At 47.9% G+C, this 17,074-nt stretch overlaps 1 protein-coding gene across 1 annotated transcript; it reads right to left on the bottom strand.

The window, feature by feature from the left end:
* Positions 1-9,102: 9,102 nt before the first annotated feature.
* LOC101777791 (serine/arginine-rich SC35-like splicing factor SCL33) lies at positions 9,103-12,350 on the bottom strand. Its single transcript, XM_004958371.3, has 6 exons — positions 12,308-12,350; positions 11,175-11,326; positions 10,523-10,600; positions 9,751-9,915; positions 9,585-9,668; positions 9,103-9,506 (listed from the first exon to the last, which is right to left on the bottom strand). Exons 2-6 carry the CDS (start codon positions 11,318-11,320, stop codon positions 9,356-9,358), a joined length of 624 nt encoding a protein of 207 aa, XP_004958428.1. The 5' UTR covers positions 11,321-11,326; positions 12,308-12,350; the 3' UTR covers positions 9,103-9,355.
* Between the last annotated feature and the right edge of the window lie 4,724 nt (positions 12,351-17,074).

The following is a 17,074-nucleotide window of genomic DNA, read 5'->3' as shown; positions in this document are numbered from 1 at the left end:
GTAACCATTCGCTAATGATGGATTAATTAGGCTTAATAGATTCGTCTCGTGATTTAGCCTAGGGGTTGTGCAATTAATTTTATAATTAGACTATGTTTAATACTCCGAATTAGTGTCCAAACATCCGATGTGACAGGTGCTAAAATTTAGCACCTGCTATCCAAACACCCTGACCTGTCCTGTCCTTGTCCTGGTCAGGTCAGTGATGAGAAGCGTGTATGGAACTATGGGTTCAGGACTTGGGTTCAGTAACAACCATTCCGCAGCTCCCTGGGTGGCCACCAAAGCCACAGGAAAAAAAGAAGTGACTTTTTTTTATCCTTAAAAAGTCTAGTCCATATCACATTAAATTTTCGGAGGCTAATTAGAAAAACTAAATATGAGTTAATTATAAAACTAATTACAAGGATGGAGGCTAATTCGCGAGACGAATTATTAAGCCTAATTATTTCATGATTAGCACATATTTACTGTAGTATCATATTGTCAAATCACGGACTAATTAGGCTTAATAGATTCGGCTCGCAAATTAGCCTCCGTCTGTGCAATTGGTTTTGTAATTAGTCTATATTTAATACTTCTAATTAATATCTAAATATTGGATGTGACAGGAACTTTAGTCCGGACTAAAAAATCAAACACCCCGTTGGACAAAAGCTTCTTAGGCTGGATTTTTTTCCACCTTTTTGCGAATCATGTTGGTTAGATATTTTTTTGTGTTTCATCATCACAATTATTTTTGCTAATACAATGCATTGGAAACTAGAAAATGATGCATTATTTGGGAGACTGTTTGATGCTCAAGTTGGCTGGTTTTTCTTTGCTGCGTATCTGTAGTGCTAGGAAATCGGCTAATATGGTTCAGTTTATTTAGTTTTATACTATAAACCAAAATAGTGAAACGAAAAAAATGCATGGTGGTTAACCTATCAGGGTTTGTTCAAAAAGAAAGGAAGGTAAAGTAAAGACGGAACGTCGGAACCTTACTAGCGAAAATATTGTCGTTTTTCCTTTTAAATTAAAATACATGTCGTTTTAGATATGGGCAATTCCGCAGAAGGACCCACTAATTTCGTACATGAAACATAGGAATTTGAAACAGATGTTAATTAGATGAGTTCCAAATAAACCTAGTAAAAATCATGCGCGAATAACATTTCCATGCTCCAATACCAACCAGTCGCGAAATACCACTAGCCTATGTATAGTATTTGATCAAGTGAGATAAAGGTATATAGTCTTTGATCAAGTGAAATATAAGCTTATTACTATAGTTCACCACAATATTGTTTCTCCTTCCGTTTCAAATTATAAGCCTTATTTCATTTCGTTAGAATAAAGACCTCCGACTAGTACTTCATTAACACATCACTCTGTGGCATAAAAGCTGATGTTATAATATTTGTACGACAAATACTTATTATCATGATCTTTAACTACATAAATACCTATTGTTATCCATCAAAGCTTTGTATATTAACAAAGTATTATGTAAAGTATTATGGCGACCGGGTACACTTCCGTCGGAATCATGTGACGCGAGCGGGCAGATGTGTACGTTGGAATCGAGCGCATGATTTGGCCATTCGGGTCAGCCCCGCCAGTCTGTCCGGGACGTCACGCACCGGCCGGTTCTGATGCCTACGGCTTCCCTTCCCTTCCCTTCCCTTCCCCTCCCCTCCCCACCGCCGAGCCGACCCGCTGAATTTGACTTGGTGACAGGAATGTGCCGCCGGCCGCTGCCGCTTCCTACTGCCTTTTGCCCATCCGTGCGTGCCGACTGCCGTGTCCAGATGCGACCGCGACCCCGCATTTCCATTCCCCCGGGGAAATCATTGGTCGGCGGTCCTTGGGGCCTTTGCCGGCTAAAAAATTTCGAGCCGGTGAGCTCCTTTTCCACAGGTCGGTGGATCGGACGAACTCGATCGTTTGGCTACGCACAGCCAGATGGACACTGAAAAGTTGGGGCGGTGTTTCAGAACGCTTTCTGGGCTCACTGTTAGGCTGCAATACTGACTACTGTGGTTGGAGGACAATCATGACGTGTTATAGCTAGTGTCTGACTACTGTGGTTGGGGAACCAGCTAGGGACACCCCCGCATGCATGCACCCATGCATGGCCGGAGCCACACCAATACAGCCGTCGTCGTCGTCGGCTCAAGAGACGCTCTACTCGCAACGAACAAATCAAGAGTACAATCATCCGGAATAAACAAGTACACATGCAACTCCCGCAGAAATGATGAACCGGCCGGAGAGTACGTATATATGCGTCGCAAGGAATCGCAGCAAGAGTACGTGATCTTATCATCATTCTCTGCAAGCAAAAATGCAGGGCGCGAGACTTGGAGACCGATAATGCAGTGCAAGCAAGTTGACGAACGTGCGATGATTAGGGTCAGGGTTATCTGTAGGTGGGAGGTGAGGGAGTTGTTTAGTGGCGCTCATGGATCATGCGCGATATGATGTGTGGCTGCACCGCGAGACGGGGACAGTAACGGTACTGCAAACTGTACAGCTGGGATCTTTCGGTTCCGGCGTACTGAAATATTCAGGCAGGAACCTTCCATCGAAGCTTCCGTCATACAGTACCCTGCATTTAAGTATGCTCTCTGTCTCTCCCTAAATGAACTCAAAGTGTACTTGCGTTCTAGTACCCATTCTTCCTTCGAAATTCACATAAATTAATTAGATGTGTATCCAAATGGGAAAAAATAAAGGAAAAAGGCACAAAACTAATTAAAACTTGTGTTGTTTGCTGAGAAAATAAAAGCATGTACGCGATAATTTTCCGTCATGCTCACTAGCTAGCTTTGCGAATATAGTTATGTATGTACACGCATGGCTTATTGTTTTGACCTATTATATTTCTCTCCTTTTTGTACGCGTGCGGTGACTAATCTATGGCAAGGGCTGGTGCGTCCACTCGGTGTTCGCTACACTTTACAACCATACTTTACCATAACACACGACAATCCGGTGGCAGGAGAAGATAGAAAAAGCGAGAGTTCTGCTGGGGGCTATGAAATCCTTTGAACGGTTACTCTGTAAATCAGCCTAAACTTTTGATCCAGTGTAGCAAGAAAATTCACGATGCAACCAATATAATCTAGCAATATACCCAAAATCTTGATCTCTTAAAGTCATTACGAACTACTAAAATATATTTTAGCAACCAGTTCGAACGCGACTAACAATCAGATAGCTTAAAATCCTCGACGCTCACTTTGCTTGGTAAAGAAGAGAAAAGCATCTCTCACAACATCCATAGCTACTCTCAACCTAGAAACGCATATAAGAACCTACTGCTTATATATTTTAAGCACCATAACCTCTGACAGTCTCCTTATTACCATCACCTCTACCTTCGTTGTCCGCACCTCCATCTCCACCTCCACATCTGTTGGTGTCGCCACCAATAACCCTACCTCCACCTCCATGACGCCAATGATCTCACCTCCACCGTCATTGCATCGTCGTCCACTAGCTCTACAGTTGGCGACTTGACGTGCTTGGTCGACAAGGTCTTTGCTTGCCTGATACATAGCTTGTTTTACCTGTAAAACTGCACTTGTCACTAGTTACTAGGGTAGAACTAGAACAAAGTAGTAGAGGGACTAGACATACCATCCTTGTCTCTCTGCTGGCAAAGCCAATGGTTAGGGGCACGAGCCCCCCACCCACCCCATTTGTTTTCGTTAGGTCAATGGAGATGTATGTGTCTTAACATCAGATATGGACACAGTTACAGTATTGTGCATCTTAATTTGTACATGATATTTTTTAATTTGTTGCACGTATACATTTATTACTTATATATTTGTCTACGTAGAAAAATGTACAATCCATTAATTATACAACGTAGCATAATAATAGTATTATACAAATCCGCACCGTATTGATTATTGAAGAACCATCACACCGGAGTGGAGAGTGCAAGCAGGCAAGCTGCTGGCGAGTCGAGCAATCACAATGATTGATGTATCGGAGCTTAAGTACTTGCTAGCTGGTCTGGTCAGGCATCATCACTTAAAAGGGGCCGAGCCGCACTAAATGCAGTCGAGCTGTGCGTGCACCCATCATCCTCCGTACGGCGCCCAAACGCCGTAGTACGTGGCACGCGCACTTGACACACATATATGGAAGCGCCTGTCCGCACACACAGCGCGACGATGGCCTGGTCCGCTCCGACGCTGCCGTCCGGCCGTGAGGTCCCCGGCCGGTTCGACAGCCATCGTACAGTTAGCTGCCGCCGACGAGAGAGCCGCTGCGCCTTGGCCTTGTGCCGGACGACGACGACACGGACGGCATCTTGGTTGGGTACGGTGCACAACACGAGCGGGGGATTTGCACCCTTTGTTTCTGACAGTTGATGCTCGTGGAGTCATCGTTGGCACCGCCATGCATGCGCATGGCTTAAACAAAAACACGCTCTAATAAAAAGTTTGTTAGCTCTAGAAGCGCATGCTTAAACAGATTGGCACAGCATACGTCCAGCCTCACTGACGGGTACCACTATTCCACGTGTGGATGCAAGGTTTGTTATCAGAAGCCTGACGCGCAAACCAACCAGAACCAGCAGTGTCCCGTGTCCGTCAGAGACCACGCAACCAGCTAGCCGGAGACGCGTGTCCGCGCGGAGATGACAGAACATGAGATGCAGATCCGAGCTGTTGGCTCCGAGGTCCGGTCCAAAAGAGCGACGACAGACAGATGCGGCATCGATTTGAGAAGAGGGGACCTTACCGTGGTACTTGCACGTACCACGGTACCATGCACCGCGAATTCTGGCCGACGCACAGTACCATGTGCCTCTCCTGACAAAGGCACCAAACTCAACAGCTAAAACGCATCGTGTACAGTATTCGTTTACCACTACCAACCCATCACCCATGCATGACAGCGTGTATACTCCCTCCGTCCTAAATTACAATTTGTTTTGACTTTTGTCGATGCATAATTTTTGCTACGTATCTAAACATAATATATATCTAAGGCATAATAAACAACGAGCATTAGTTCCGATTAAGAAACCTCATATATCTCGATTTTCCCAACCGGTACTAATTAATCGAGACTAAAGACCTTCCTTTAGCTTTAGGTTTTGCGCCAAAAAATATTCTAAATTGCCGGGAGGCTCCCCACACGCGCAAAATTTAGACCCGGACTAAAGGTATATTTAGACCCGAGACTAAAGAGGTTTTAGTCCCGAATTCAAAAACAACCGATATTTTTGTTTGAGGATGGAAGGTCATTTTTCTACTAGTGAAAAGCTATGCATCTAGAAAAGCCAAAATGAATAGTAATTTGGGATGGGGTGATTGTCGTATTTAGTGACCGACAGTCTACCAGGGGTTACCCAGGTGGTAGATTTGTAGGCGGGGGAGATCACGAGAACAAGAACTCGAATGGTAACACAGAGACACAAAGTTTAGATAGATTCGGGTCTCCGGAGAGTAATACCCTATGTCATATGTTCTGGTAGATTGTATTGCTGGTATGGGATGTGAGGAGCTGAGGTACCCTCGAGGGGCGTCCCTGGCCGCCTTATATAGGCTGACGACCTAGGTTACAATCGAATAGGATCTAATCCTAGTCGATTGTTACATGGAAAGAAATTTGAATCGGACTACAACAAGTATCTCGCAATATCTGAGCAGAATCCATTCGCCCGGCTTCCAAGTTTGTGCTCCATGTATCTTCATGCCTTGGCCCGCACAACGTGATCGAGCGGGCTTACCTGTTAGGGCCAGCCAATATCCTGGTCGGTGGGGACCCGTGGGTACCCTTATCCCTCACTGATAAAACTACTTATTCTCTGCAATATTATCCTCTCCAGTTTGTCTTCATGCACGTATTCTTTTTTTTTCCACATTTTGTCATTCAAGTGGAATTCATCATGTATCCCATATGCACGAGATCTAATGCATAAGTAGACAAAACCAGCCTTTTCTCGAAGCTTATTAGTGAAACAAAAAGTACTATAGCACTAGTCTAATCCATGATCGAGCAACTAGCTAGTTAATGTCTTAATGAGCGATCGAGGCACCAATTATTTGAAGCGATCCAGATCAAGCATGCATTGCCCTAGCTGCCACCTTTCCGCAGTGGACAGCTCGGAAAGCTAGGGCGGGACCGAGCGACGGGTTCTGCAGCAGCCAACATATATCTCCCCACCTCCAATCCACTGTTCCAAGATCTTGATGCTGATCCATGACATGCAAAACTATACTAATACGCTGTTAGGTTAAAAGTTCGCCTCCAACCTTTGACTTGCTACAAAAAAAGAATAGCAAGGAAATCCCATATATACGAGCAGGGGGTGAGAAGAGATCGATGCGGATTGGATTATATTATTGATGATGAGGAGTCAAATGCTGTTTATTTGCTTGTGTTCTGAACATGCATGAACTCTTTTCTTGGACACACAAATAAAAGTACTCGCCACCACACACTCATGAGCCTGAGCCTGAGCCTGATCCTGATCCTGATGGAAGCCGGTCAGTCTTGATGCATGAAGAAGCGATTGCATGTAGCATGATTGGCCTAAAAAAGGGTTGTGTGCAAACGTACGTATGTCAGGCTCCAGCTTGGCCAACAACAGGTCCAGCTGTTGGCTTGCATTAACTAAACCCTATTTTAGTCGTAAACTAATCGCGTCCTGTACGTCGACGTCGATCAGAGTTCAGAGGTGTATATGCGTGATCTTTCGGCCGGTGACCGCTGACATGTGCAGCTTCATATACGCTTCTCTTCCAGTTCCAGCATATATATTCTTTCCCTGAAGACTTGTATATATACATATTTACATATACATATTTACATATACATATATATATGCTTGGCTTGATCACCTCTGATTCGGTAACAGTGGTTCCTGTAGTAAGATAACCATACAAATCGCGCGCTCTACATCGCCCCCTGTCTGCTCCCGTACTACTATATTCCAGGAGCTCGCTGGCCTTGCTGCCACCGTACACGCCATCCCCGGCCTCCACATGTTCCAGAAGTACGGAATCCATGACGCATCTCTCATCTCTAGACCAATTCAAAACCCAGGGTTTTTTTATGTTCAAAAAAAGAAAAGAAATCCAGGGTTTTGAATACTTGCCATCCAGTACGTACGCATAACTGTACGCATTTGTTTTCTTCTTCTTCTTCGTCCCTTGTTTTCTTTTGGCACCTGTTTGATCGAACTTTTCCAAAAATGTTGAGGCCCACCGGATTTGCGCTTTTAGACCTGACCGAAAATGGGGACGGGGGTCCCAAGTGGCCACCAAACGAATCGACCAGTGGATACCCGCGACGTCGCGCGCCTCCGGACCACCCAGTGGTTCCCGATCCGCCGTCAGAAATGGACGAAAAGATCTGCGAGCTAGGAACCGAGGATTCATCATGCACGCCGTCGCCGCGCCTTTAATCCGACTGACCGATCGCGCCCCATTAGTTTGGTGCGCCGGCGTACGTCCGCGGGCCGGGACGACGTCGGCGTCACCGACGAACAGGGCACCGCCGCGCCGCAGATCTCTCTTCACGCGGATCCACCGGGCGTGTAATGTGACATGAAACTACCGCATTCTTCCGCCGCGAGTCAAGAGGCCGGGGTCCCGGCCGGAGCCACAAATGAATTGAATTGAACGAGAGATCGCATGAAGCGACCGTGGGACAGCGACGGGGCACATAGGGCATCGTCGTCTTGCGTAATCAGGGGATGATGGATGGGCGGCAGATGGCAATGCCGCACCTAGAACGAATTGACAGAGCATCGTTCTCATCCTTATCCGCCGTCGTCCCCTCCGCGCCGGAATTAGGTCAACACGCGTCTTGAGATTTGCAGACATGGAAAAAAAAAAAGGGTTAGTAGCCAGGGTGCTTCGAGTTAGTAGGTCTACCAGGACTTACGGATGCAAAGAGTGAAAAGACCAGGAAGTCATTAAAAGCAGTGTGTCGCTAGTCTTCGAGCAAATTAAACGAAGTCTACGTCACGTCCGTGTGAAGGAGACCTACGACTTGGGGTGACTCCTGTGCCGAGCTGGCGCGCGGTTCTCGGGCCAATCTCGACGCATGGTTTCATCGGACAGACGCTATGAAAGGTCAAAATCAAAGATGTAGAGTAATAAACAAGCCGCCTACTAGTTCCATGGCACGGAGACTTTTGAGGGGGTTTGGAACGTTAACGGGTGGTTTTCCGGTTGCCAAACTTGTTCTCGTTACCAAAGTCCAACAAGTTGACAATAGTTGAACGCGGGGCGCGCGACGCGAGGTCCACGAATCCGTGTGCCGGCCGGAACGTCGGAACGGGCACCGCTTGCCTTGCCGTGCCCCGGACTCGACACGTTCGTGGCGTCTTGTACTGCGGTCACACAGACACGTACTCCAGGTCGTCACGGTCCTCGTGGCCGCATTCACTCATGACTCGTGGTTGCACGCACGCATTCCTCACTTTGGGGTACCTGCTGGCTCGGACGGTCAGATGGAAACAACCCGCGCGCGCTGTCCATCATGCGAGGCTCGTTCACACGGGCACGCCGCGCCACTCCCGCACACGCGCGCGGCCGGCGCTGCCGATCGATCGAGTGGCCGCCTCGGCGCTTTCTGCCAGCGTGTCAACGCCGTGGCTTTTGTTTAGCACGGGCGCGTCCGGGCAAGGCTGCGGGGTGGTGGGTCGTGGTCGAGGAGCGCGCGCTCCTGAATCCTCGCTTCGCCGCGCGTGCGCGACCGCAGCAGCCCACAGGCTGGACGGGTTGCTGGAGCCCAACCCAACCCAACTCGGCGTGCGCACGCGCTCAAGGAAGGAGTTGCTGGAGCCCAACCCACAACCGCGCCTCCGTGCGATACAGCCCAGTTAATGATTAACCCGGAAGGCCGGAACGACAGCGGAGAAGGTGTACGTACAATGGCAGCTGACAGACGAGTTGCTAATGATTATCTTCTCGTGTTTCTGACACCTAACAGTACTTTGCATCTGTGCAAGATCGATCACGTCTGATAGCCACCCATGTCTATCTTGGTGCGCAGGCATGAAATGGTTTCAAATGATCGAGATCCAACGTTACCATAACTCGGCCGTGTAAATTGTTCAACCCCAGCGCATCACACAGCTATCGTAATCCAACCAACTTTATTCATACCGTAAACCAGCCTATTACACCCAAAGCAATCACTCTACAGACAACAGATGGTCCGAATTGGTAACAAACGTTCTGAATTGCCATACTCTGACGATAGTCTGTCGATACTACTGGGAATTATCTTGGATACACCACAGATCATATGGTTCAGAAATACACAGCAAGTAGGTCACCACTCGGCAAGCGCTGATTTCACAGTAGTAGCTCCAGATCATAAGACTACTTCATCCGCTAACAGGGAGAGACCTCTCTCTTGGTGAGGATCTGCGGTATCGCTCCTCATAGGGGCTCCCGCTTCTTGATCTGCTGTCAACAGGTGAGCGTGAGTAGGACCTCTCCCTGAGCCTGTGTTTTGGATTCGGAGGTGAAGGAGACCTATCAATGAAGCACATTTGAATTGTATCAACGAGAATTCGATACCCTTTAAGACCAAGATACAAGGGGCACACATACCTCGAGTAGCTGCGTGAAGGAGAACGGCCCCTAGAATAAGGAGGGGACCTAGAGCGAGAATATCTCCGGTCATAGGAACGACCTCTGCAATGGGCAGCAAACAATGAATAGAGAAACAATGTGCCATTCAGTAGCAAGGTAGTCGCACTGGGAAGAATCAACAAACCTGACTCTGTCCCTAGCTCTCATCTCCTGAGGCTTCTTCCTATTCTCCTCCGCAAATACAACAGTTATTTGCCTGCCAAGAACTATTTGCCCATCCATGTAGTACTTTGCATCAGCAGCATCTTCAGGATCATAAAACTGCACAAACCCAAATCCTCGGGGCTCCCTGTAGCGGAGCTCAAGAAAATTCTCTTATCAGAGTTCTAAAAAAATCACACTCATTTTTCAAAGATATCAGGTTAGAATTAGTATTTCAGAGCAGACCAGATATCGAACTGGTAAAACTATATGGATGTTTCACATGGTTGCTGATAGAAATAAGAAAAAAACTTAAGTTAAACAGGTAAAAGTGCACTAGGTTGCTGCTGACCTTGCACCCAAGTGAGTTCCAATACAAACTTGAAACTCTTCATGACTTGAGTATCTCTTAAACTTGTAAATATAATTCTTCCCTTCTCTTGAATAGTACTGGGTACTCTTTTAAGTTGCAGATCACTTAATTGAAATTCTCTATTTCTTCCTTCTGTTCAACAGTAATCTTTTAGACTTGTGTCTTCAAACAATTATTTTCACGTTATCTCAAGAGGTGGGAAAAAGTAACCATCTTCAAAGGTTCTATGTCAATACCGCAATGACATAAATACATCTTTTCATAGGGCTGCAACAACTTGTGCAATGCCACAAAGACACAAAGTTGAAGCGAGAGCTACGTTTTTACAAGTAGCTTCTCAGTCACAGAAGCCCATTGGCAACAATCTAGGTTAGTTTCTTACCCAGTGTAATAATCTCTTGGGAGATATATATCTTTAACTCGACCAAACTGTGCGAATGGGCGACGAAGGTCTTCTGGCCTGAAATCAATTATCAATGTACTGTACATTAGAAGGTGACAAAATACAGGAAGAAGGAAGTCTCTTTTGAGACGCTACCTATGATCGCCAGGGCATGCACATGGGAACCATAACTGAATAATAAGCGCTAGAAAACGCAAAGAGAGAATAAATAGAGAGAAATCACTAAGGTGCCAAAACTAACTGAATATCGATTTGGCTCTTGGCAAAATCTCACGTGTACAGGCACGGCCGATGTGGTAACACTGGTCAACCGGATACATCTTTGGAACCTATACCACTATTATCCATTAAGGAAGAAGAATCCTAGAATTGTATAAATAGAAAATAACTGGCGTTACATAAGTTATCCTAGCTTCAGGCTCTATTCAAATGATTTGCTAGGTCTACAAGACAAGATTCCCTTAATGAACAAAACAAACGGGAACATTGCAGATTTGCACTTCAATTAGTTTCTGAGCATGCAAGGCACTGAATTGAGTTTGAATATGTAGATTAACAAACTATCTGTTATACAGCAACAAGCTCTATAGCTGTAATTACAGCAGAAAGTGAAAGTTGGACAAATATTTACCTGCAGTCCCGACGGAGATTCCTGACCAAAAGACTGGTTGGTAGATCTCTACCACGGTCACCATTATAATCACGGGGAGTCGGGCTGCGAGCCCTTCTCCTGTAACCCCTTGGTGGCGAAGGACTGTAACTGTAACCCCTTCTCATATTGATCTAGGATAAATCAATAACATGAGCAGAAAAAAACTATAGTTAGATCAATGCAGTGGTGCTAATGAATCATCTTATTAGACATCAGTAACTTCCTAATGGAACAGTAGATCTGTAGATGCACAAAGAAAGACTTTCAAGAAGACATCAATATATGGAACAGCTTAAGCATAAAGTACCCAACTTTTAAGAAAAGCAAAGCTTTCTATCTCATCACTCTCTCCCTAAAAACTACCTTTTAGGGCATGTTTGGAAGGCTGGTTTTAGTCCCAAAACCTCTGTAAAATACAACTCCTGATTTTTTTACAAGTCTAGCTCCAAAAATCTGTTTGGAAGAGGGGTAATCCAATTTTAAATACCAGCGGTTTTAACGATTACCACCGGAAAAAAATAATCATCTACGGAGGCCTGACTTTTAAAACGACAGATATCGGGACGTCTCGATTCGATTCGCTCTCTTCTCACCACATGACCGAGCCATCCCACCCGGCGGCGGCGGCGGCGGCCAGCAACCGCGAATCAAATAGTAGAATCCTAGGTAAAATTAGCAATTTTCAGCAAACTAACTGCCGATCCTCAACCATCTGAGTGTAGAAATGTAGAATCCTGGATATAATTAGCAGCTAAATAATGGGTACATCTCAACAGATTACCACCGCGAAGCCAGATAGTAATATAGAACCACGTAACACAATTAGCTTCATCAAGGATACGAATCCTCAGAGTACTTACGCAGAACCAACTACAAGATCACGAGCAAACTGAGAAAAACTAACGAAACGCGTCAACGATCCAACAATTTTCGCAGCAGAACCATCGCCAATCAACTAGGAAAAACAAACGACTTGTCTGGCTAATTAACATCCAACGACGAGCCATTCCCAAAACAGCTATACTCGTCAAAGCTGACAACTAATCTGGCCCCATTTCAAAAAATTAGAAAACTAATCTGCGAGGCAAAAACTGCGAGAAAGGAGCACGCACACGCTTACCGCAACGAGCCGGATCAGTCGGGAGCTTTTTTTTTTTTTTTGGGGGGGGGGGGGGGGGGGGGTTGAGCCCTTTGATTAGTCGGGACGACGGGACTCGGCTCGACTCTGGAAACTTCGGGAGGCGACGCGAGAAGGGCCCGGCGCTTTATCACGTGGACCCGTACAGCCCTTGGGTCTGGACACGCGTTGTAACGGAATGCGGTCGAGCGCGGCGGATGCGGTCGTGCGTGTCTTTTAACAACCGCGCATGAAACTACGTTTACATTGAAAAAAAAAGAAGATTAAAAAATAAATTAAATTTGATTGGTTGGATCGGAAGTTCAACGCGACCGGATCCGACCGGTTGGATTAGAACATCAACTTATACCACACATATTACGCCACTCCATACATAACGTTCCTATTGGATGAGCAACTCATCCTGAAGAATGAGAACAACGTGCACTGATGATAGCAACGATCCGCCAAGGAAAAGAACTTAGCACCTAGTACCAAGCCGGCTGCCACAATGCGTGACCAATCGCCGCTAGACCAACGTGGAGTTGCAAACGCATCGCTGAACTCTAACTAGGCAGCACTCCACCGGAACGTGCGGGCCCCCGACCGTCAACACAGGCAGAGGTTGCGAGGTGAGAGGGCGAGAGAGAAGGAGGATCCACTCGTCCCACGCATAACCCTACCATCTTGATAGCCAAGAGCACCACAATGTCGATGAAAAGCTGCCGAGAAGAAGGTCAGAATAGGATCTCCAAAGACGATACTTCCATGATAGAAATGACGTCGAAAATGCTATCGCCGCCTGCCTGAGAGATCTCAGCCAAGGTTTTCACCTGGAGAATCCCATCAGGAAGAGGAGGGTACCTCGACAACACCCCTAAGGAGGGAGCACGACATCTACAAAAACGCCGCTATTGCTGGCCTAGCATGGGTCAAGCAAGACTTTTGCCTGGAAAGCACCCCTTGCCACAACCGTCGCAGCTCCAACGCAGCCAAGGCAAAATCAGCAAATTGCCCACCACACGCACGGGAGCCACCACATCCAAGTCAGCCCACCACCTATGCACTTTGGGTGCAAAACTCTCCATCGCTATCATGGCCCAAGCACGAGCTCCTTCAACACCGTCGCGCCTCAACCCGTGGCCACCGTCACAGCAACCGCTAGCAACGCATGTGAGGTAACTCTGGCACCGTCCGCTGCCACCTCTGCAGCACCTATATCGCAAGCAAGGTGGCTCGGTACCACCAGCCACACCTCCATGGCGTTAGTGGTGCCCCCTCGCTCCGACCGGCGCAAGCCACACCACCATGGTGCCACTAACAAGCCCTGTGTAGACCACCCCTAACTACCACCACGATGCCTTCAAACTGCATCCTTGACGCACGCGGCCACCTCTGCACACGACCGCTTCCGCCGACAGCAGCACGGGACCGTCGAAGCGTCACCTTGCTCCGCGTCGTTGTCATCAGGCTACCTTCGCCATTGCAGCCCTGCCACTAGGGCCCACGCCGTAGGGCCTCCTTCATGCCGCAAGTCCTCCATACGACCACCACTGCCCACACACCCTTGATCCAGCGCGCGGGTCTTCTTCCGCCACTGCAGCCGTGCCGTTGTCGCGACTTAGATCCGTCGGGTCTCACCTTGAGCCAGCAAAAGCAGCCCTGCTATTGCCATCCTAGCCCTCATGCGGGCTTCCGGTGTCGAGCTCTGGCGGCAGCGAGGCGAGAGGCTGGGGATTGGGGTGGCGGCGGCTAGGGTTTGGGGGTGCCGCCTGGGTGAGAGCAACGTGGGGCTCATAGAATAAGAAATAGTGTGTATGTATTTTTTTTTCTAAACCAGGTTGGCTCATTTGTTCAAAAAACTTGGCTTCTTCGGAAGATATAAAAAAATTCGCATGTAATTCAGAAAGTCGTGGAATCGACTCCATTGCCCTCTCCTTCCTCTCCGACAACAGCCTGAGTGCCTAATTGTCCTCCCTGTCACCTCCGGCACACGATGCCAAGACCATGCCAACCTCAACACCATCGTCCACCTCGGGCTCGAGCAGTCACCGTTGCTGCGAAGGGGCTTCCCCTGATCGCGTCTGCACGCTAGGAGGGGCCTCCACTGGCCATCCCGGTCGTGGCCACGTGCCGTGGGAGGCGCATGGAAGGGGCTCCAAGCCATGATGGGCTACTGCCTTGGGGCTGTGCACCGCCAAGCATCTCCATCGGAAAGGGGGCGCCGCATCCTGTCGGCCCTGCCAGGTTGGCTCATTCATTCAAACAACTTGCCTTCCCTGAAAGATATAAAAAAAAATTTGCATGTAATTCGGAAAGTCGTGGATCGACTGCATTGCCCTCTCCTTCCTCTCCGACAGTAGCCTGAGTGCCTGACTGTCCTCCTTGTCGCCTCCGGCGCATGATGCCAAGACCATGCCAACCTCGCCGCCATCGTCCACCTCGGGCTCGAGCAGTCACCGTTGCTGCGGAGGGGCTTCCCCTGGTCGCGTCTGCATGCTGGGAGGGGCCTCCACTGGCCGTCCCGATCGTGGCCACATGCCGTGGGAGGCGCATGGAAGGGGCTCCAAGCCTGGATGGGCCGCTGCCTTGGAGTTGTGCACCACCAAGCATCTCCATCGGAAAGGGGGCGCCGCATCCTGTCGGCCCAGGGTGCGGCACAAGCCACCAATTCGGAGACGTTGAGGGGAAGGACAGGTAGGTCAGCGACCGGGCAGGAGCCACTGGTACAAAAAAACTCGCCTTTAGTCCCAGTTGGTAGGGGGCAAATCTTCCAAAAATCCATTCAGAGGGGGATCTTTAGTCCCGGCTCACAAGTCACAAGTCACACGATTTTTCACGCGAAATATGCGCGTATGCAGTGCATGGCCCACGATCTCAAGCCTCGCACGTAGCTTACTTACCATCCCACCTACACAACACATCTATACAGGGGGTTCAATCCTTTTGTATTAACTCGTGAGGAACTCTTTAGTCTCTTTAGTCCCGGTTGGTAACACAAACTGAGACTAAACGGTCCGAGGGATTTAGCCCTTTTTCAGCCACTCGTGGGGCACCATTTAATCCGGGTGGTAACACCAACCAGGACTAGGGTGACTAAGACCAACCGGGACTAAAGGGTCCCCCACGGGTGGCTGATTTTTTCAGCTGAGACTAAAGGGTCTTGCATGTGTGGCCGATTTTTAATCCGGGACTAAAGAGGGTCCTTTAGTCCCAATTGTTATTTGATCCCGAACTAAAACCCCTTTAATCACGGATTATCTTTAAATCGGGATAAAAATGTTTGCATAAAAGGTGAGTTCTCCGCCGATGAGCAGCGTGCGCGGAGCTGTTTTGGTGCGATCCCTTTTTTGTGCGGTTGATTGAATGAAGGCATGGGTAATATGTCAATTTCGGCGATCATGACGTGTACAGTGTCTGATATAATCGTGGAGGACTGACCACAGTACTAACCTTAGATCGATACCAAGTGTATTCAGATACGCAAATACGGCATTTAAAAAAAGATACACGGACACATTTCAACATTTTTTAATATAGATAAATACCAATACATAGCAAAGTACATAACAATAAACTAATGTTCAATATGGTAAAATAGCAGTGAACATAGGTTCTTTTTATATTAAGGATAAAATCTGGCCTTCTATATCCATATGTGGATATATACAATCATAGGTTAAAAAAGTTTTTAGCTCTCATCCTCAATAATGAGGAGCTCAAAAACACAAGAAAGGGAACTATAAGACAAAGAAAAAAAATAGGAAACTAAGCTTCATTCTATTTCTTCGTCCATGCTTCTAACTTGCATTGTCCTTATGTAGAGCCATCCATCACATCTTTCATTTTTTATCTGCTTAGAAACTTGATGTTGGACTTTCGTCTGCTTAGAAACTTGATTTTGGACTTAGAATACTTATCTTCTATCGCTTGCACGACAGACTCTGCCTTAAGTAATGAATGTCAGGCCAAAAGGACTTTCAAGAGGACGTCTCCAAGAAGGACGGTGGAGACGCCGTCGCTGCCCATCCAGCGAGCCAGAGTAAGGCTGTCACCTAGAAGACCGCTGACCTTGCAAAAAGCACCACAGCAAATCCCTCAAGGAAGGTAAAACTTTCGCATGTAGTTCCTGAACGACCATATCATCATCACAACGAGAAATCTATTGACCTCCTGCCATACAACGTGAAAGAGGTATTGAGGACCTGCTGGAGGTCGAGTAAGTGGCCATATCCCAAGGAAGGGCCGCCATACCCACAACCACCAAACGGCGGCGGGCAGATCCTCGCGAGGATGAAGATTGCAGCAGGCACAGTAGAGATGACGTCCGCCTCACCGTGACTACACCCGGCGACGAGAAAGGGTCGGGTCCTCCCACGACGGCACTGACGGCGGCCACGGGACTTGGGTGCCGGCAGCGCCGCCGCACTGGCCTCAAAAGCAAGGGCCCCGCATGCCGGTAGCAGCACGCCCACGCCCCAAGCCGTCGCGAGCCCAGTTGCTGCCGCCAATAAGGCCGCCCCGCGTAGCAGGACGTTGCAACGGAGGAGGAGCACAACGGCCAGATCCACCCCACGGGAGCCCATACTGTTGAAGAGTATATGAGCCAGTTTTTCCATGGTTTTTCGGTTCACGGGACTACAGTTTATGGGAGGCAAAATATCTTGGGCCGTTTCTCGAGTGGATTGGGCCGAAAGGCATTGTACGTACGTAACGAACTCGTCATCAGGGTTTGGCCTATATTATTGGCGCTACGCATGTG

This window comes from Setaria italica, chromosome II, assembly GCF_000263155.2.
Source record: "Setaria italica strain Yugu1 chromosome II, Setaria_italica_v2.0, whole genome shotgun sequence".
Taxonomy (NCBI): Eukaryota; Viridiplantae; Streptophyta; class Magnoliopsida; order Poales; family Poaceae; genus Setaria; species Setaria italica.
This window is presented reverse-complemented; position numbering and strand designations above follow the sequence as displayed.

Bases quoted from the DNA above. Each gene is read 5' to 3' on its own strand.
- LOC101777791 (XM_004958371.3), bottom strand. From the start codon at position 11,320: ATGAGAAGGGGTTACAGTTACAGTCCTTCGCCACCAAGGGGTTACAGG. The intron at 10,601-11,174 runs GTAAATATTTGT...AATTGATTTCAG, and splicing joins AATCTCCGTCGGGACTGCAG to GCCAGAAGACCTTCGTCGCC. The intron at 9,507-9,584 runs GTATGTGTGCCC...CTTCATTGATAG, and splicing joins CCTTCACGCAGCTACTCGAG to GTCTCCTTCACCTCCGAATC.